Here is a 20,605-nt window from a genome sequence, read left to right on the forward strand (position 1 = left end):
GGGGACAGTGTAGAGGGAGCTTTACTCTGTATCTAACCCCGTGCTGTACCTGTCCTGGGAGTGTTTGATGGGGACAGTGTAGAGGGAGCTTTACACTGTATCTAACCCCATGCTGTACCTGTGTTGGGAGTGTTTGATGGGGACAGTGTAGAGGGAGCTTTACTCTGTATCTAACCCCGTGCTGTACCTGTCCTGGGAGTGTTTGATGGGGACGGTGTAGAGGGAGCTTTACTCTGTATCTATCCCCGCGCTGTACCTGTCCTGGGAGTGTTTGATGGGGACAGTGTAGAGGGAGCTTTACTCTGTATCTAACCCCGTGCTGTACCTGTCCTGGGAGTGTTTGGTGGGGACAGTGTCGAGAGAGCTTTACTCTGTATCTAACCCCGTGCTGGACCTGTCCTGGGAGTGTTTGATGGGGACAGTGCAGAGGGATCTTTACTCTGTATCTAACCCCGTGCTGTACCTGTCCTGGGAGTGTTTGATGGGGACAGTGTAGAGGGAGCTTTACTCTGTATCTAACCCCGTGCTGTACCTGTCCTGGGATGTGTTTGATGGGGACAGTGTAGAGGGAGCTTTACTCTGTATCTAACCCCGTGCTGTACCTGTCCATGGAGTGTTTGATGGGGACAGTGTAGAGGGAGCTTTACTCTGTATCTAACCCCGTGCTGTACCTGTCCTGGGAGTGTTTGATGTGGACAGTGTAGAGGGAGCTTTACTCTGTATCTAACCCCGTGCTGTACCTGTCCTGGGAGTGTTTGATGGGGACAGTGTCGAGGGAGCTTTACTCCGTATCTAACCCCGTGCTGTACCTGTCCTGGGAGTGTTTGATGGGGACAGTGTAGCGGGAGCTTTACTCTGTATCTAAACCCGTGCTGTACCTGTCCTGGGAGTGTTTGATGGGGACAGTGTAGAGAGAGCTTTACTCTGTATCTAACCCCGTGCTGTACCTGTCCTGGAAGTGTTTGATGGGGACAGTGTAGGCGGAGCTTTACTCTGTATCTAACCCCGTGCTGTACCTGCCCTGGGAGTGTTTGATGGGGACAGTATACAGGGAGCTTTACTCTGTATCTAACCCCGTGCTGTACCTGCCCTGGGAGTGTTTGATGGGGACAGTGTAGAGGGAGCTTTACTCTGTATCTAACACCGTGCTGTACCTGTCCTGGGAGTGTTTGATGGGGACAGTGTAGAGGGAGCTTTACTCTGTATCTAACCCCGTGCTGTACCTGTCCTGGGAGTGTTTGATGGGGACAGTGTAGAGGGAGCTTTACTCTGTATCTAACCCCGCGCTGTACCTGTCCTGGGAGTGTTTGATGGGGACAGTGTAGAGGGAGCTTTACTCTGTATCTAACCTGTGCTGTACCTGTCCTGGGAGTGTTTGATGGGGACAGTGTAGAGGGAGCTTTACTCTGCACCTAACCCTGTGCTGTACCTGTCCTGTGAGTGTTTGATGGGGACAGTGTAGAGGGAGCTTTACTCTGTATCTAACCCCGTGCTGTACCTGTCCTGGGAGTGTTTGATGGGGACAGTGTAGAGGGAGCTTTACACTGTATCTAACCCCATGCTGTACCTGTGTTGGGAGTGTTTGATGGGGACAGTGTAGAGGGAGCTTTACTCTGTATCTAACCCCGTGCTGTACCTGTCCTGGGAGTGTTTGATGGGGACGGTGTAGAGGGAGCTTTACTCTGTATCTATCCCCGCGCTGTACCTGTCCTGGGAGTGTTTGATGGGGACAGTGTAGAGGGAGCTTTACTCTGTATCTAACCCCGTGCTGTACCTGTCCTGGGAGTGTTTGGTGGGGACAGTGTCGAGAGAGCTTTACTCTGTATCTAACCCCGTGCTGGACCTGTCCTGGGAGTGTTTGATGGGGACAGTGCAGAGGGATCTTTACTCTGTATCTAACCCCGTGCTGTACCTGTCCTGGGAGTGTTTGATGGGGACAGTGTAGAGGGAGCTTTACTCTGTATCTAACCCCGTGCTGTACCTGTCCTGGGATGTGTTTGATGGGGACAGTGTAGAGGGAGCTTTACTCTGTATCTAACCCCGTGCTGTACCTGTCCATGGAGTGTTTGATGGGGACAGTGTAGAGGGAGCTTTACTCTGTATCTAACCCCGTGCTGTACCTGTCCTGGGAGTGTTTGATGTGGACAGTGTAGAGGGAGCTTTACTCTGTATCTAACCCCGTGCTGTACCTGTCCTGGGAGTGTTTGATGGGGACAGTGTCGAGGGAGCTTTACTCCGTATCTAACCCCGTGCTGTACCTGTCCTGGGAGTGTTTGATGGGGACAGTGTAGCGGGAGCTTTACTCTGTATCTAAACCCGTGCTGTACCTGTCCTGGGAGTGTTTGATGGGGACAGTGTAGAGAGAGCTTTACTCTGTATCTAACCCCGTGCTGTACCTGTCCTGGAAGTGTTTGATGGGGACAGTGTAGGCGGAGCTTTACTCTGTATCTAACCCCGTGCTGTACCTGCCCTGGGAGTGTTTGATGGGGACAGTATACAGGGAGCTTTACTCTGTATCTAACCCCGTGCTGTACCTGCCCTGGGAGTGTTTGATGGGGACAGTGTAGAGGGAGCTTTACTCTGTATCTAACACCGTGCTGTACCTGTCCTGGGAGTGTTTGATGGGGACAGTGTAGAGGGAGCTTTACTCTGTATCTAACCCCGTGCTGTACCTGTCCTGGGAGTGTTTGATGGGGACAGTGTAGAGGGAGCTTTACTCTGTATCTAACCCCGCGCTGTACCTGTCCTGGGAGTGTTTGATGGGGACAGTGTAGAGGGAGCTTTACTCTGTATCTAACCTGTGCTGTACCTGTCCTGGGAGTGTTTGATGGGGACAGTGTAGAGGGAGCTTTACTCTGCACCTAACCCTGTGCTGTACCTGTCCTGTGAGTGTTTGATGGGGACAGTGTAGAGGGAGCTTTACTCTGTATCTAACCCCGTGCTGTACCTGTCCTGGGAGTGCTTGATGGGGACAGTGCAGAGGGAGCTTTACTCTGTATCTAACTCCGTGCTGTACCTGTCCTGGGAGTTTTTGATGGGGACAGTGTAGAGGGAGCTTTACCCTGTATCTAACCCCGTGCTGTACCTGTCCTGGGAGTGTTCGATGGGGACAGTGTAGAGGGAGCTTTACTCTGTATCTAACCCCGTGCTGTACCTGTCCTGGGAGTGTTTGATGGGGACAGTGTAGAGGGAGCTTTACTCTGTATCTAACCCCGTGCTGTACCTGTCCTGGGAGTGTTTGATGGGGACAGTGTCGAGGGAGCTTTACTCTGTATCTAACCCCGTGCTGTACCTGTCCTGGGAGTGTTTGATGGGGACAGTGTCGAGGGAGCTTTACTCTGTATCTAACCCCGTGCTGTACCTGTCCTGGGAGTGTTTGATGGGGACAGTGTAGAGGGAGCTTTACTCTGTATCTAACCCCGTGCTGTACCTGTCCTGGGAGTGTTTGATGGGGACAGTGTAGAGGGAGCTTTATTCTGTATCTAACCCCGTGCTGTACCTGTCCTGGGAGTGTTTGATGGGGACAGTGTAGAGGGAGCTTTACTCTGTATCTAACCCCGTGCTGTACCTGTCCTGGGAGTGTTTGATGGGGTCAGTGTAGAGGGAGCTTTACTCTGTACCTAACCCTGTGCTGTACCTGTCCTGGGAGTGTTTGATGGGGACAGTGTAGAGGGAGCTTTACTCTGTATCTAACCCCGTGCTGTACCTGTCCTGGGAGTGTTTGATGGGGGACTGTGGAGAGGGAGCTTTACTCTGTATCTAACCCCGTGCTGTACCTGTCCTGGGAGTGTTTGATGGGGACAGTGTAGAGGGAGCTTTACTCTGTATCTAACCCCGTGCTGTACCTGTCCTGGGAGTGTTTGATGGGGACAGTGTCGAGGGAGCTTTACTCTGTATCTAACCCCGTGCTGTACCTGTCCTGGGAGTGCTTGATGGGGACAGTGCAGAGGGAGCTTTACTCTGTATCTAACCCCGTGCTGTACCTGTCCTGGGAGTTTTTGATGGGGACAGTGTAGAGGGAGCTTTACCCTGTATCTAACCCCGTGCTGTACCTGTCCTGGGAGTGTTTGATGGGGACAGTGTAGAGGGAGCTTTACTCTGTACCTAACCCTGTGCTGTACCTGTCCTGGGAGTGTTTGATGGGGACAGTGTAGAGGGAGCTTTACTCTGTATCTAACCCCGTGCTGTACCTGTCCTGGGAGTGTTTGATGGGGACAGTGTCGAGGGAGCTTTACTCTGGATCTAACCCCGTGCTGTACCTGTCCTGGGAGTGTTTGATGGGGACAGTGTGGAGGGAGCTTTACTCTGTATCTAACTCCGTGCTGTACCTGTCCTGGGAGTGTTTGATGGGGACAGTGTAGAGGGAGCTTTACTCTGTATCTAACCCCGTGCTGTACCTGTCCTGGGAGTGTTTGATGGGGACAGTGTAGAGGGAGCTTTACTCTGTATCTAACCCCGTGCTGTACCTGTCCTGGGAGTGTTTGATGGGGACAGTGTAGAGGGAGCTTAACTCTGTATCTAACCCCGTGCTGTACCTGTCCTGGGAGTGTTTGATAGGGACAGTGTAGAGGGAGCTTTACTCTGTATCGTACCCCGTGCTGTACCTGTCCTGGGAGTGTTTGATGGGGACAGTGTAGAGGGAGCGTACTCTGTATCTAACCCCGTGCTGTACCTGTCCTGGGAGTGTTTGATGGGGACAGTGTAGAGGGAGCTTTACTCCGTATCTAACCGCGTGCTGTACCTGTCCTGGGAGTGTTTGATGGGGACAGTGTCGAGGGAGCTTTACTCTGTATCTAACCCCGTGCTGTACCTGTCCTGGGAGTGTTTGATGGGGGACTGTGGAGAGGGAGCTTTACTCTGTATCTAACCCCGTGCTGTACCTGTCCTGGGGGTGTTTGATGGGGACAGTGTAGAGGGAGCTTTACTCTGTATCTAACCCCGTGCTGTACCTGTCCTGGGAGTGTTTGATGGGGACAGTGTCGAGGGAGCTTTACTCTGTATCTAACCCCGTGCTGTACCTGTCCTGGGAGTGCTTGATGGGGACAGTGCAGAGGGAGCTTTACTCTGTATCTAACCCCGTGCTGTACCTGTCCTGGGAGTTTTTGATGGGGACAGTGTAGAGGGAGCTTTACCCTGTATCTAACCCCGTGCTGTACCTGTCCTGGGAGTGTTTGATGGGGACAGTGTAGAGGGAGCTTTACTCTGTACCTAACCCTGTGCTGTACCTGTCCTGGGAGTGTTTGATGGGGACAGTGTAGAGGGAGCTTTACTCTGTATCTAACCCCGTGCTGTACCTGTCCTGGGAGTGTTTGATGGGGACAGTGTCGAGGGAGCTTTACTCTGGATCTAACCCCGTGCTGTACCTGTCCTGGGAGTGTTTGATGGGGACAGTGTGGAGGGAGCTTTACTCTGTATCTAACTCCGTGCTGTACCTGTCCTGGGAGTGTTTGATGGGGACAGTGTAGAGGGAGCTTTACTCTGTATCTAACCCCGTGCTGTACCTGTCCTGGGAGTGTTTGATGGGGACAGTGTAGAGGGAGCTTTACTCTGTATCTAACCCCGTGCTGTACCTGTCCTGGGAGTGTTTGATGGGGACAGTGTAGAGGGAGCTTAACTCTGTATCTAACCCCGTGCTGTACCTGTCCTGGGAGTGTTTGATAGGGACAGTGTAGAGGGAGCTTTACTCTGTATCGTACCCCGTGCTGTACCTGTCCTGGGAGTGTTTGATGGGGACAGTGTAGAGGGAGCGTACTCTGTATCTAACCCCGTGCTGTACCTGTCCTGGGAGTGTTTGATGGGGACAGTGTAGAGGGAGCTTTACTCCGTATCTAACCGCGTGCTGTACCTGTCCTGGGAGTGTTTGATGGGGACAGTGTCGAGGGAGCTTTACTCTGTATCTAACCCCGTGCTGTACCTGTCCTGGGAGTGCTTGATGGGGACAGTGCAGAGGGAGCTTTACTCTGTATCTAACCCCGTGCTGTACCTGTCCTGGGAGTTTTTGATGGGGACAGTGTAGAGGGAGCTTTACCCTGTATCTAACCCCGTGCTGTACCTGTCCTGGGAGTGTTTGATGGGGACAGTGTAGAGGGAGCTTTACTCTGTACCTAACCCTGTGCTGTACCTGTCCTGGGAGTGTTTGATGGGGACAGTGTAGAGGGAGCTTTACTCTGTATCTAACCCCGTGCTGTACCTGTCCTGGGAGTGTTTGATGGGGACAGTGTCGAGGGAGCTTTACTCTGGATCTAACCCCGTGCTGTACCTGTCCTGGGAGTGTTTGATGGGGACAGTGTGGAGGGAGCTTTACTCTGTATCTATCTCCGTGCTGTACCTGTCCTGGGAGTGTTTCATGGGGACAGTGTAGAGGGAGCTTTACTCTGTATCTAACCCCGTGCTGTACCTGTCCTGGGAGTGTTTGATGGGGACAGTGTAGAGGGAGCTTTACTCTGTATCTAACCCCGTGCTGTACCTGTCCTGGGAGTGTTTGATGGGGACAGTGTAGAGGGAGCTTTACTCTGTATCTAACCCTGTGCTGTACCTGTCCTGGGAGTGTTTGATGGGGACAGTGTAGAGGGAGCTTTACTCTGTATCTAACCCCGTGCTGTACCTGTCCTGGGAGTGTTTGATGGGGACAGTGTAGAGGGAGCTTTACACTGTATCTAACCCCATGCTGTACCTGTGTTGGGAGTGTTTGATGGGGACAGTGTAGAGGGAGCTTTACTCTGTATCTAACCCCGTGCTGTACCTGTCCTGGGAGTGTTTGATGGGGACGGTGTAGAGGGAGCTTTACTCTGTATCTATCCCCGCGCTGTACCTGTCCTGGGAGTGTTTGATGGGGACAGTGTAGAGGGAGCTTTACTCTGTATCTAACCCCGTGCTGTACCTGTCCTGGGAGTGTTTGGTGGGGACAGTGTCGAGAGAGCTTTACTCTGTATCTAACCCCGTGCTGGACCTGTCCTGGGAGTGTTTGATGGGGACAGTGCAGAGGGATCTTTACTCTGTATCTAACCCCGTGCTGTACCTGTCCTGGGAGTGTTTGATGGGGACAGTGTAGAGGGAGCTTTACTCTGTATCTAACCCCGTGCTGTACCTGTCCTGGGATGTGTTTGATGGGGACAGTGTAGAGGGAGCTTTACTCTGTATCTAACCCCGTGCTGTACCTGTCCATGGAGTGTTTGATGGGGACAGTGTAGAGGGAGCTTTACTCTGTATCTAACCCCGTGCTGTACCTGTCCTGGGAGTGTTTGATGTGGACAGTGTAGAGGGAGCTTTACTCTGTATCTAACCCCGTGCTGTACCTGTCCTGGGAGTGTTTGATGGGGACAGTGTCGAGGGAGCTTTACTCCGTATCTAACCCCGTGCTGTACCTGTCCTGGGAGTGTTTGATGGGGACAGTGTAGCGGGAGCTTTACTCTGTATCTAACCCCGTGCTGTACCTGTCCTGGGAGTGTTTGATGGGGACAGTGTAGAGAGAGCTTTACTCTGTATCTAACCCCGTGCTGTACCTGTCCTGGAAGTGTTTGATGGGGACAGTGTAGGCGGAGCTTTACTCTGTATCTAACCCCGTGCTGTACCTGCCCTGGGAGTGTTTGATGGGGACAGTATACAGGGAGCTTTACTCTGTATCTAACCCCGTGCTGTACCTGCCCTGGGAGTGTTTGATGGGGACAGTGTAGAGGGAGCTTTACTCTGTATCTAACCCCGTGCTGTACCTGTCCTGGGAGTGTTTGATGGGGACAGTGTAGAGGGAGCTTTACTCTGTATCTAACCCCGTGCTGTACCTGTCCTGGGAGTGTTTGATGGGGACAGTGTAGAGGGAGCTTTACTCTGTATCTAACCCCGCGCTGTACCTGTCCTGGGAGTGTTTGATGGGGACAGTGTAGAGGGAGCTTTACTCTGTATCTAACCTGTGCTGTACCTGTCCTGGGAGTGTTTGATGGGGACAGTGTAGAGGGAGCTTTACTCTGCACCTAACCCTGTGCTGTACCTGTCCTGTGAGTGTTTGATGGGGACAGTGTAGAGGGAGCTTTACTCTGTATCTAACCCCGTGCTGTACCTGTCCTGGGAGTGCTTGATGGGGACAGTGCAGAGGGAGCTTTACTCTGTATCTAACCCCGTGCTGTACCTGTCCTGGGAGTTTTTGATGGGGACAGTGTAGAGGGAGCTTTACCCTGTATCTAACCCCGTGCTGTACCTGTCCTGGGAGTGTTTGATGGGGACAGTGTAGAGGGAGCTTTACTCTGTATCTAACCCCGTGCTGTACCTGTCCTGGGAGTGTTTGATGGGGACAGTGTAGAGGGAGCTTTACTCTGTATCTAACCCCGTGCTGTACCTGTCCTGGGAGTGTTTGATGGGGACAGTGTCGAGGGAGCTTTACTCTGTATCTAACCCCGTGCTGTACCTGTCCTGGGAGTGTTTGATGGGGACAGTGTCTAGGGAGCTTTACTCTGTATCTAACCCCGTGCTGTACCTGTCCTGGGAGTGTTTGATGGGGACAGTGTAGAGGGAGCTTTACTCTGTATCTAACCCCGTGCTGTACCTGTCCTGGGAGTGTTTGATGGGGACAGTGTAGAGGGAGCTTTATTCTGTATCTAACCCCGTGCTGTACCTGTCCTGGGAGTGTTTGATGGGGACAGTGTAGAGGGAGCTTTACTCTGTATCTAACCCCGTGCTGTACCTGTCCTGGGAGTGTTTGATGGGGTCAGTGTAGAGGGAGCTTTACTCTGTACCTAACCCTGTGCTGTACCTGTCCTGGGAGTGTTTGATGGGGACAGTGTAGAGGGAGCTTTACTCTGTATCTAACCCCGTGCTGTACCTGTCCTGGGAGTGTTTGATGGGGGACTGTGGAGAGGGAGCTTTACTCTGTATCTAACCCCGTGCTGTACCTGTCCTGGGAGTGTTTGATGGGGACAGTGTAGAGGGAGCTTTACTCTGTATCTAACCCCGTGCTGTACCTGTCCTGGGAGTGTTTGATGGCGACAGTGTCGAGGGAGCTTTACTCTGTATCTAACCCCGTGCTGTACCTGTCCTGGGAGTGCTTGATGGGGACAGTGCAGAGGGAGCTTTACTCTGTATCTAACCCCGTGCTGTACCTGTCCTGGGAGTTTTTGATGGGGACAGTGTAGAGGGAGCTTTACCCTGTATCTAACCCCGTGCTGTACCTGTCCTGGGAGTGTTTGATGGGGACAGTGTAGAGGGAGCTTTACTCTGTACCTAACCCTGTGCTGTACCTGTCCTGGGAGTGTTTGGTGGGGACAGTGTCGAGAGAGCTTTACTCTGTATCTAACCCCGTGCTGGACCTGTCCTGGGAGTGTTTGATGGGGACAGTGCAGAGGGATCTTTACTCTGTATCTAACCCCGTGCTGTACCTGTCCTGGGAGTGTTTGATGGGGACAGTGTAGAGGGAGCTTTACTCTGTATCTAACCCCGTGCTGTACCTGTCCTGGGATGTGTTTGATGGGGACAGTGTAGAGGGAGCTTTACTCTGTATCTAACCCCGTGCTGTACCTGTCCATGGAGTGTTTGATGGGGACAGTGTAGAGGGAGCTTTACTCTGTATCTAACCCCGTGCTGTACCTGTCCTGGGAGTGTTTGATGTGGACAGTGTAGAGGGAGCTTTACTCTGTATCTAACCCCGTGCTGTACCTGTCCTGGGAGTGTTTGATGGGGACAGTGTCGAGGGAGCTTTACTCCGTATCTAACCCCGTGCTGTACCTGTCCTGGGAGTGTTTGATGGGGACAGTGTAGCGGGAGCTTTACTCTGTATCTAACCCCGTGCTGTACCTGTCCTGGGAGTGTTTGATGGGGACAGTGTAGAGAGAGCTTTACTCTGTATCTAACCCCGTGCTGTACCTGTCCTGGAAGTGTTTGATGGGGACAGTGTAGGCGGAGCTTTACTCTGTATCTAACCCCGTGCTGTACCTGCCCTGGGAGTGTTTGATGGGGACAGTATACAGGGAGCTTTACTCTGTATCTAACCCCGTGCTGTACCTGCCCTGGGAGTGTTTGATGGGGACAGTGTAGAGGGAGCTTTACTCTGTATCTAACCCCGTGCTGTACCTGTCCTGGGAGTGTTTGATGGGGACAGTGTAGAGGGAGCTTTACTCTGTATCTAACCCCGTGCTGTACCTGTCCTGGGAGTGTTTGATGGGGACAGTGTAGAGGGAGCTTTACTCTGTATCTAACCCCGCGCTGTACCTGTCCTGGGAGTGTTTGATGGGGACAGTGTAGAGGGAGCTTTACTCTGTATCTAACCTGTGCTGTACCTGTCCTGGGAGTGTTTGATGGGGACAGTGTAGAGGGAGCTTTACTCTGCACCTAACCCTGTGCTGTACCTGTCCTGTGAGTGTTTGATGGGGACAGTGTAGAGGGAGCTTTACTCTGTATCTAACCCCGTGCTGTACCTGTCCTGGGAGTGCTTGATGGGGACAGTGCAGAGGGAGCTTTACTCTGTATCTAACCCCGTGCTGTACCTGTCCTGGGAGTTTTTGATGGGGACAGTGTAGAGGGAGCTTTACCCTGTATCTAACCCCGTGCTGTACCTGTCCTGGGAGTGTTTGATGGGGACAGTGTAGAGGGAGCTTTACTCTGTATCTAACCCCGTGCTGTACCTGTCCTGGGAGTGTTTGATGGGGACAGTGTAGAGGGAGCTTTACTCTGTATCTAACCCCGTGCTGTACCTGTCCTGGGAGTGTTTGATGGGGACAGTGTCGAGGGAGCTTTACTCTGTATCTAACCCCGTGCTGTACCTGTCCTGGGAGTGTTTGATGGGGACAGTGTCTAGGGAGCTTTACTCTGTATCTAACCCCGTGCTGTACCTGTCCTGGGAGTGTTTGATGGGGACAGTGTAGAGGGAGCTTTACTCTGTATCTAACCCCGTGCTGTACCTGTCCTGGGAGTGTTTGATGGGGACAGTGTAGAGGGAGCTTTATTCTGTATCTAACCCCGTGCTGTACCTGTCCTGGGAGTGTTTGATGGGGACAGTGTAGAGGGAGCTTTACTCTGTATCTAACCCCGTGCTGTACCTGTCCTGGGAGTGTTTGATGGGGTCAGTGTAGAGGGAGCTTTACTCTGTACCTAACCCTGTGCTGTACCTGTCCTGGGAGTGTTTGATGGGGACAGTGTAGAGGGAGCTTTACTCTGTATCTAACCCCGTGCTGTACCTGTCCTGGGAGTGTTTGATGGGGGACTGTGGAGAGGGAGCTTTACTCTGTATCTAACCCCGTGCTGTACCTGTCCTGGGAGTGTTTGATGGGGACAGTGTAGAGGGAGCTTTACTCTGTATCTAACCCCGTGCTGTACCTGTCCTGGGAGTGTTTGATGGCGACAGTGTCGAGGGAGCTTTACTCTGTATCTAACCCCGTGCTGTACCTGTCCTGGGAGTGCTTGATGGGGACAGTGCAGAGGGAGCTTTACTCTGTATCTAACCCCGTGCTGTACCTGTCCTGGGAGTTTTTGATGGGGACAGTGTAGAGGGAGCTTTACCCTGTATCTAACCCCGTGCTGTACCTGTCCTGGGAGTGTTTGATGGGGACAGTGTAGAGGGAGCTTTACTCTGTACCTAACCCTGTGCTGTACCTGTCCTGGGAGTGTTTGATGGGGACAGTGTAGAGGGAGCTTTACTCTGTATCTAACCCCGTGCTGTACCTGTCCTGGGAGTGTTTGATGGGGACAGTGTCGAGGGAGCTTTACTCTGGATCTAACCCCGTGCTGTACCTGTCCTGGGAGTGTTTGATGGGGACAGTGTGGAGGGAGCTTTACTCTGTATCTAACTCCGTGCTGTACCTGTCCTGGGAGTGTTTGATGGGGACAGTGTAGAGGGAGCTTTACTCTGTATCTAACCCCGTGCTGTACCTGTCCTGGGAGTGTTTGATGGGGACAGTGTAGAGGGAGCTTTACTCTGTATCTAACCCCGTGCTGTACCTGTCCTGGGAGTGTTTGATGGGGACAGTGTAGAGGGAGCTTAACTCTGTATCTAACCCCGTGCTGTACCTGTCCTGGGAGTGTTTGATAGGGACAGTGTAGAGGGAGCTTTACTCTGTATCGTACCCCGTGCTGTACCTGTCCTGGGAGTGTTTGATGGGGACAGTGTAGAGGGAGCGTACTCTGTATCTAACCCCGTGCTGTACCTGTCCTGGGAGTGTTTGATGGGGACAGTGTAGAGGGAGCTTTACTCCGTATCTAACCGCGTGCTGTACCTGTCCTGGGAGTGTTTGATGGGGACAGTGTCGAGGGAGCTTTACTCTGTATCTAACCCCGTGCTGTACCTGTCCTGGGAGTGCTTGATGGGGACAGTGCAGAGGGAGCTTTACTCTGTATCTAACCCCGTGCTGTACCTGTCCTGGGAGTTTTTGATGGGGACAGTGTAGAGGGAGCTTTACCCTGTATCTAACCCCGTGCTGTACCTGTCCTGGGAGTGTTTGATGGGGACAGTGTAGAGGGAGCTTTACTCTGTACCTAACCCTGTGCTGTACCTGTCCTGGGAGTGTTTGATGGGGACAGTGTAGAGGGAGCTTTACTCTGTATCTAACCCCGTGCTGTACCTGTCCTGGGAGTGTTTGATGGGGACAGTGTCGAGGGAGCTTTACTCTGGATCTAACCCCGTGCTGTACCTGTCCTGGGAGTGTTTGATGGGGACAGTGTGGAGGGAGCTTTACTCTGTATCTATCTCCGTGCTGTACCTGTCCTGGGAGTGTTTCATGGGGACAGTGTAGAGGGAGCTTTACTCTGTATCTAACCCCGTGCTGTACCTGTCCTTGGAGTGTTTGATGGGGACAGTGTAGAGGGAGCTTTACTCTGTATCTAACCCCGTGCTGTACCTGTCCTGGGAGTGTTTGATGGGGACAGTGTAGAGGGAGCTTTACTCTGTATCTAACCCTGTGCTGTACCTGTCCTGGGAGTGTTTGATGGGGACAGTGTAGAGGGAGCTTTACTCTGTATCTAACCCCGTGCTGTACCTGTCCTGGGAGTGTTTGATGGGGACAGTGTAGAGGGAGCTTTACACTGTATCTAACCCCATGCTGTACCTGTGTTGGGAGTGTTTGATGGGGACAGTGTAGAGGGAGCTTTACTCTGTATCTAACCCCGTGCTGTACCTGTCCTGGGAGTGTTTGATGGGGACGGTGTAGAGGGAGCTTTACTCTGTATCTATCCCCGCGCTGTACCTGTCCTGGGAGTGTTTGATGGGGACAGTGTAGAGGGAGCTTTACTCTGTATCTAACCCCGTGCTGTACCTGTCCTGGGAGTGTTTGGTGGGGACAGTGTCGAGAGAGCTTTACTCTGTATCTAACCCCGTGCTGGACCTGTCCTGGGAGTGTTTGATGGGGACAGTGCAGAGGGATCTTTACTCTGTATCTAACCCCGTGCTGTACCTGTCCTGGGAGTGTTTGATGGGGACAGTGTAGAGGGAGCTTTACTCTGTATCTAACCCCGTGCTGTACCTGTCCTGGGATGTGTTTGATGGGGACAGTGTAGAGGGAGCTTTACTCTGTATCTAACCCCGTGCTGTACCTGTCCATGGAGTGTTTGATGGGGACAGTGTAGAGGGAGCTTTACTCTGTATCTAACCCCGTGCTGTACCTGTCCTGGGAGTGTTTGATGTGGACAGTGTAGAGGGAGCTTTACTCTGTATCTAACCCCGTGCTGTACCTGTCCTGGGAGTGTTTGATGGGGACAGTGTCGAGGGAGCTTTACTCCGTATCTAACCCCGTGCTGTACCTGTCCTGGGAGTGTTTGATGGGGACAGTGTAGCGGGAGCTTTACTCTGTATCTAACCCCGTGCTGTACCTGTCCTGGGAGTGTTTGATGGGGACAGTGTAGAGAGAGCTTTACTCTGTATCTAACCCCGTGCTGTACCTGTCCTGGAAGTGTTTGATGGGGACAGTGTAGGCGGAGCTTTACTCTGTATCTAACCCCGTGCTGTACCTGCCCTGGGAGTGTTTGATGGGGACAGTATACAGGGAGCTTTACTCTGTATCTAACCCCGTGCTGTACCTGCCCTGGGAGTGTTTGATGGGGACAGTGTAGAGGGAGCTTTACTCTGTATCTAACCCCGTGCTGTACCTGTCCTGGGAGTGTTTGATGGGGACAGTGTAGAGGGAGCTTTACTCTGTATCTAACCCCGTGCTGTACCTGTCCTGGGAGTGTTTGATGGGGACAGTGTAGAGGGAGCTTTACTCTGTATCTAACCCCGCGCTGTACCTGTCCTGGGAGTGTTTGATGGGGACAGTGTAGAGGGAGCTTTACTCTGTATCTAACCTGTGCTGTACCTGTCCTGGGAGTGTTTGATGGGGACAGTGTAGAGGGAGCTTTACTCTGTACCTAACCCCGTGCTGTACCTGTCCTGGGAGTGTTTGATGGAGACAGTGTAGAGGGAGCTTTACTCTGTATCTAACCCGTGCTGTACCTGTCCTGGGAGTGTTTGATGGGGACAGTGTAGAGGGAGCTTTACTCTGTATCTAACCCCATGCTGTACCAGTCCTGGGAGTGTTTGATGGGGACAGTGTAGAGGGAGCTTTACTCTGTATCTAACCCCGTGCTGTACCTTTCCTGGGAGTGTTTGATGGGGACAGTGTAGAGGGAGCTTTACTCCGTATCTAACCCCGTGCTGTACCTGTCCTGGGAGTGTTTGATGGGGACAGTGTAGAGGGAGCTTTACTCTGTATCTAACCCCGTGCTGTACCTGTCCTGGGAGTGTTTGATGGGGACAGTGTAGAGGGAGCTTTACTCTGTATCTAACCCCGTGCTGTACCTGTCCTGGGAGTGTTTGATGGGGACAGTGTAGAGGGAGCTTTACTCTGTATCTAACCCCGTGCTGTACCTGTCCTGGGAGTGTTTGATGGGGACAGTGTAGAGGGAGCTTTACTCTGTATCTAACCCCATGCTGTACCTGTCCTGGGAGTGTTTGTTGGGGACAGTGTAGAGGGAGCTTTACTCTGTACCTAACCCTGTGCTGTACCTGTCCTGGGAGTGTTTGATGGGGACAGTGTAGAGGGAGCTTTACTCTGTATCTAACCCCGTGCTGTACCTGTCCTGGGAGTGTTTGATGGGGGACTGTGGAGAGGGAGCTTTACTCTGTATCTAACCCCGTGCTGTACCTGTCCTGGGAGTGTTTGATGGGGACAGTGTAGAGGGAGCTTTACTCTGTATCTAACCTCGTGCTGTACCTGTTCTGGGAGTGTTTGATGGGGACAGTGTCGAGGGAGCTTTACTCTGTATCTAACCCCGTGCTGTACCTGTCCTGGGAGTGCTTGATGGGGACAGTGCAGAGGGAGCTTTACTCTGTATCTAACCCCGTGCTGTACCTGTCCTGGGAGTTTTTGATGGGGACAGTGTAGAGGGAGCTTTACCCTGTATCTAACCCCGTGCTGTACCTGTCCTGGGAGTGCTTGATGGGGACAGTGCAGAGGGAGCTTTACTCTGTATCTAACCCCGTGCTGTACCTGTCCTGGGAGTTTTTGATGGGGACAGTGTAGAGGGAGCTTTACCCTGTATCTAACCCCGTGCTGTACCTGTCCTGGGAGTGTTTGATGGGGACAGTGTAGAGGGATCTTTACTCTGTACCTAACCCTGTGCTGTACCTGTCCTGGGAGTGTTTGATGGGGACAGTGTAGAGGGAGCTTTACTCTGTATCTAACCCCGTGCTGTACCTGTCCTGGGAGTGTTTGATGGGGACAGCGTCGAGGGAGCTTTACTCTGTATCTATCCCCGTGCTGTACCTGTCCTGGGAGTGTTTGATGGGGACAGTGTGGAGGGAGCTTTACTCTGTATCTAACTCCGTGCTGTACCTGTCCTGGGAGTGTTTGATGGGGACAGTGTAGAGGGAGCTTTACTCTGTATCTAACCCCGTGCTGTACCTGTCCTGGGAGTGTTTGATGGGGACAGTGTAGAGGGAGCTTTACTCTGTATCTAACCCCGTGCTGTACCTGTCCTGGGAGTGTTTGATGGGGACAGTGTAGAGGGAGCTTAACTCTGTATCTAACCCCGTGCTGTACCTGTCCTGGGAGTGTTTGATAGGGACAGTGTAGAGGGAGCTTTACTCTGTATCGTACCCCGTGCTGTACCTGTCCTGGGAGTGTTTGATGGGGACAGTGTAGAGGGAGCGTACTCTGTATCTAACCCCGTGCTGTACCTGTCCTGGGAGTGTTTGATGGGGACAGTGTAGAGGGAGCTTTACTCCGTATCTAACCGCGTGCTGTACCTGTCCTGGGAGTGTTTGATGGGGACAGTGTCGAGGGAGCTTTACTCTGTATCTAACCCCGTGCTGTACCTGTCCTGGGAGTGCTTGATGGGGACAGTGCAGAGGGAGCTTTACTCTGTATCTAACCCCGTGCTGTACCTGTCCTGGGAGTTTTTGATGGGGACAGTGTAGAGGGAGCTTTACCCTGTATCTAACCCCGTGCTGTACCTGTCCTGGGAGTGTTTGATGGGGACAGTGTAGAGGGAGCTTTACTCTGTACCTAACCCTGTGCTGTACCTGTCCTGGGAGTGTTTGATGGGGACAGTGTAGAGGGAGCTTTACTCTGTATCTAACCCCGTGCTGTACCTGTCCTGGGAGTGTTTGATGGGGACAGTGTCGAGGGAGCTTTACTCTGGATCTAACCCCGTGCTGTACCTGTCCTGGGAGTGTTTGATGGGGACAGTGTGGAGGGAGCTTTACTCTGTATCTAACTCCGTGCTGTACCTGTCCTGGGAGTGTTTGATGGGGACAGTGTAGAGGGAGCTTTACTCTGTATCTAACCCCGTGCTGTACCTGTCCTGGGAGTGTTTGATGGGGACAGTGTAGAGGGAGCTTTACTCTGTATCTAACCCCGTGCTGTACCTGTCCTGGGAGTGTTTGATGGGGACAGTGTAGAGGGAGCTTTACTCTGTATCTAACCCTGTGCTGTACCTGTCCTGGGAGTGTTTGATGGGGACAGTGTAGAGGGAGCTTTACTCTGTATCTAACCCCGTGCTGTACCTGTCCTGGGAGTGTTTGATGGGGACAGTGTAGAGGGAGCTTTACTCTGTATCTAACCCCATGCTGTACCTGTGTTGGGAGTGTTTGATGGGGACAGTGTAGAGGGAGCTTTACTCTGTATCTAACCCCGTGCTGTACCTGTCCTGGGAGTGTTTGATGGGGACGGTGTAGAGGGAGCTTTACTCTGTATCTATCCCCGCGCTGTACCTGTCCTGGGAGTGTTTGATGGGGACAGTGTAGAGGGAGCTTTACTCTGTATCTAACCCCGTGCTGTACCTGTCCTGGGAGTGTTTGGTGGGGACAGTGTCGAGAGAGCTTTACTCTGTATCTAACCCCGTGCTGGACCTGTCCTGGGAGTGTTTGATGGGGACAGTGCAGAGGGAGCTTTACTCTGTATCTAACCCCGTGCTGTACCTGTCCTGGGAGTGTTTGATGGGGACAGTGTAGAGGGAGCTTTACTCTGTATCTAACCCCGTGCTGTACCTGTCCTGGGATGTGTTTGATGGGGACAGTGTAGAGGGAGCTTTACTCTGTATCTAACCCCGTGCTGTACCTGTCCATGGAGTGTTTGATGGGGACAGTGTAGAGGGAGCTTTAATCTGTATCTAACCCCGTGCTGTACCTGTCCTGGGAGTGTTTGATGTGGACAGTGTAGAGGGAGCTTTACTCTGTATCTAACCCCGTGCTGTACCTGTCCTGGGAGTGTTTGATGGGGACAGTGTCGAGGGAGCTTTACTCCGTATCTAACCCCGTGCTGTACCTGTCCTGGGAGTGTTTGATGGGGACAGTGTAGCGGGAGCTTTACTCTGTATCTAACCCCGTGCTGTACCTGTCCTGGGAGTGTTTGATGGGGACAGTGTAGAGAGAGCTTTACTCTGTATCTAACCCCGTGCTGTACCTGTCCTGGAAGTGTTTGATGGGGACAGTGTAGACGGAGCTTTACTCTGTATCTAACCCCGTGCTGTACCTGCCCTGGGAGTGTTTGATGGGGACAGTATACAGGGAGCTTTACTCTGTATCTAACCCCGTGCTGTACCTGCCCTGGGAGTGTTTGATGGGGACTGTGTAGAGGGAGCTTTACTCTGTATCTAACCCCGTGCTGTACCTGTCCTGGGAGTGTTTGATGGGGACAGTGTAGAGGGAGCGTTACTCTGTATCTAACCCAATGCTGTACCTGTCCTGGGAGTGTTTGATGGGGACAGTGTAGAGGGAGCTTTACTCTGTATCTAACCCCGCGCTGTACCTGTCCTGGGAGTGTTTGATGGGGACAGTGTAGAGGGAGCTTTACTCTGTATCTAACCTGTGCTGTACCTGTCCTGGGAGTGTTTGATGGGGACAGTGTAGAGGGAGCTTTACTCTGTACCTAACCCCGTGCTGTACCTGTCCTGGGAGTGTTTGATGGAGACAGTGTAGAGGGAGCTTTACTCTGTATCTAACCCGTGCTGTACCTGTCCTGGGAGTGTTTGATGGGGACAGTGTAGAGGGAGCTTTACTCTGTATCTAACCCCATGCTGTACCAGTCCTGGGAGTGTTTGATGGGGACAGTGTAGAGGGAGCTTTACTCTGTATCTAACCCCGTGCTGTACCTTTCCTGGGAGTGTTTGATGGGGACAGTGTAGAGGGAGCTTTACTCCGTATCTAACCCCGTGCTGTACCTGTCCTGGGAGTGTTTGATGGGGACAGTGTAGAGGGAGCTTTACTCTGTATCTAACCCCGTGCTGTACCTGTCCTGGGAGTGTTTGATGGGGACAGTGTAGAGAGAGCTTTACTCTGTATCTAACCCCGTGCTCTACCTGTCCTGGGAGTGTTTGATGGGGACAGTGTAGAGGGAGCTTTACTCTGTATCTTCCCCCGTGCTGTACCTGTCCTGGGAGTGTTTGATGGGGACAGTGTAGAGGGAGCTTTACTCTGTATCTAACCCTGTGCTGTACCTGTCCTGGGAGTGTTTGATGGGGACAGTGTCGAGGGAGCTTTACTCCGTATCTAACCCTGTATTTCACGTCCTTAAGGCCACGCTGGAACACGAGGAGGGGAAGATTTTGCGAGCCCAGCTGGAGTACAACCAGATCAAAGCGGACATGGAGCGGAAGTTGGCGGAGAAGGACGAGGAGATGGAGCAAGCGAAGAGGAACCAGCAGAGGGTGGTGGACACGCTGCAGACGTCGCTGGAGTCGGAGACGCGGAGCCGGAACGAAGCTCTGAGGGTGAAGAAGAAGATGGAGGGGGACCTGAACGAGATGGAAGTGCAGCTCAACCTGGCTAACAGACAGGCCAGCGAAGCACATCGACTGTTAAAGAACCTGCAAGGCAGCCTGAAGGTACGGCAGTACTGAGGGAGTGCCGCACTGTCAGAGGGTCAGTACTGAGGGAGTGCCGCACTGTCAGAGGGTCAGGTCTGAGGGAGTGCCGCACTGTCAGAGGGTCAGTACTGAGGGAGTGCCGCACTGTCAGAGGGTCAGTACTGAGGGAGTGCCGCACAGTCAGAGGGTCAGTACTGAGGGAGTGCCGTACTGTCAGAGGGTCAGTACTGAGGGAGTGCCGCACTGTCAGAGGGTCAGTACTGAGGGAGTGCCGCACTGTCAGAGGGTCAGTACTGAGGGAGTGCTGCACTGTCAGAGGGTCAGTACTGAGGGAGTGCTGCCCTGTCAGAGGGTCAGTACTGAGGGAGTGCCGCACTGTCAGAGAGTCAGTACTGAGCGAGTGCCGCAATGTCAGAGGGTCAGTACTGAGGGAGCACCGCACTGTCAGAGGGTCAGTACTGAGGGAGTGTCCCACTGTCAGAGGGTCAATACTGAGGGAGTACCGCACTGTCAGAGGGTCAGTACTGAGGGAGTGCCGCACTGTCAGAGAGTCAGTACTGAGGGAGTGCCGCACTGTCAGAGGGTCAGTACTGAGGGAGTGCCGCACTGTCAGAGGGTCAGTACTGAGGGAGTGCCGCACTGTCAGAGGGTCAGTACTGAGGGAGCGCCGCACTGTCAGAGAGTCAGTACTGAGGGAGTGCCGCACTGTCAGAGGGTCAGTACTGAGGGAGTGCCGCACTGTCAGAGGGTCAGTACTGAGGGAGCGCCGCACTGTCAGAGGGTCAGTACTGAGGGAGTGCCGCACTGTCAGAGGGGCAGTACTGAGGGAGCGCCGCACTGTCAGAGGGTCAGTACTGAGGGAGTGCCGCACTGTCAGAGGGTCAGTACTGAGGGAGTGCCGCGCTGTCAGAGGGTCAGTACTGAGGGAGTGCCTCACTGTCAGAGGGTCAGTACTGAGGGAGTGCCGCACTGTCAGAGGGTCAGTACTGAGGGAGCGCCGCACTGTCAGTGGGTCAGTACTGAGGGAGTGCCGCACTGTCAGTGGGTCAGTACTGAGGGAGTGCCGCACTGTCAGCGGGTCAGTACTGAGCGAGTGCCGCACTGTCAGAGGGTCAGTACTGAGGGAGTGCCGCACTGCCAGAGGGTCAGTACTGAGGGAGTGCCGCACTGTCAGAGGGTCAGTACTGAGGGAGTGCCGCACTGTCAGAGGGTCAGTACTGAGGGAGTGCCGCACTGTCAGAGGGTCAGTACTGAGGGAGCGCTGCACTGTCAGAGGGTCAGTACTGAGGGAGTGCTGCACTGTCAGAGGGTCAGTACTGAGGGAGCGCCGCACTGTCAGAGGGTCAGTACT

The 20,605-nt window shown here is 53.1% G+C and overlaps 1 protein-coding gene across 1 annotated transcript in view; it reads left to right on the forward strand.

The window, feature by feature from the left end:
• Positions 1-20,605, forward strand: part of LOC140422575 (myosin-6-like) — a 232,384-nt gene that overhangs the window by 210,396 nt on the left and 1,383 nt on the right. The window contains 1 exon segment of the mRNA XM_072507581.1: positions 18,964-19,272. Within this exon segment, the coding sequence (XP_072363682.1) occupies positions 18,964-19,272 (309 nt within the window).

This window comes from Scyliorhinus torazame, chromosome 5, assembly GCF_047496885.1.
Source record: "Scyliorhinus torazame isolate Kashiwa2021f chromosome 5, sScyTor2.1, whole genome shotgun sequence".
Lineage (NCBI taxonomy): Eukaryota > Metazoa > Chordata > Chondrichthyes > Carcharhiniformes > Scyliorhinidae > Scyliorhinus > Scyliorhinus torazame.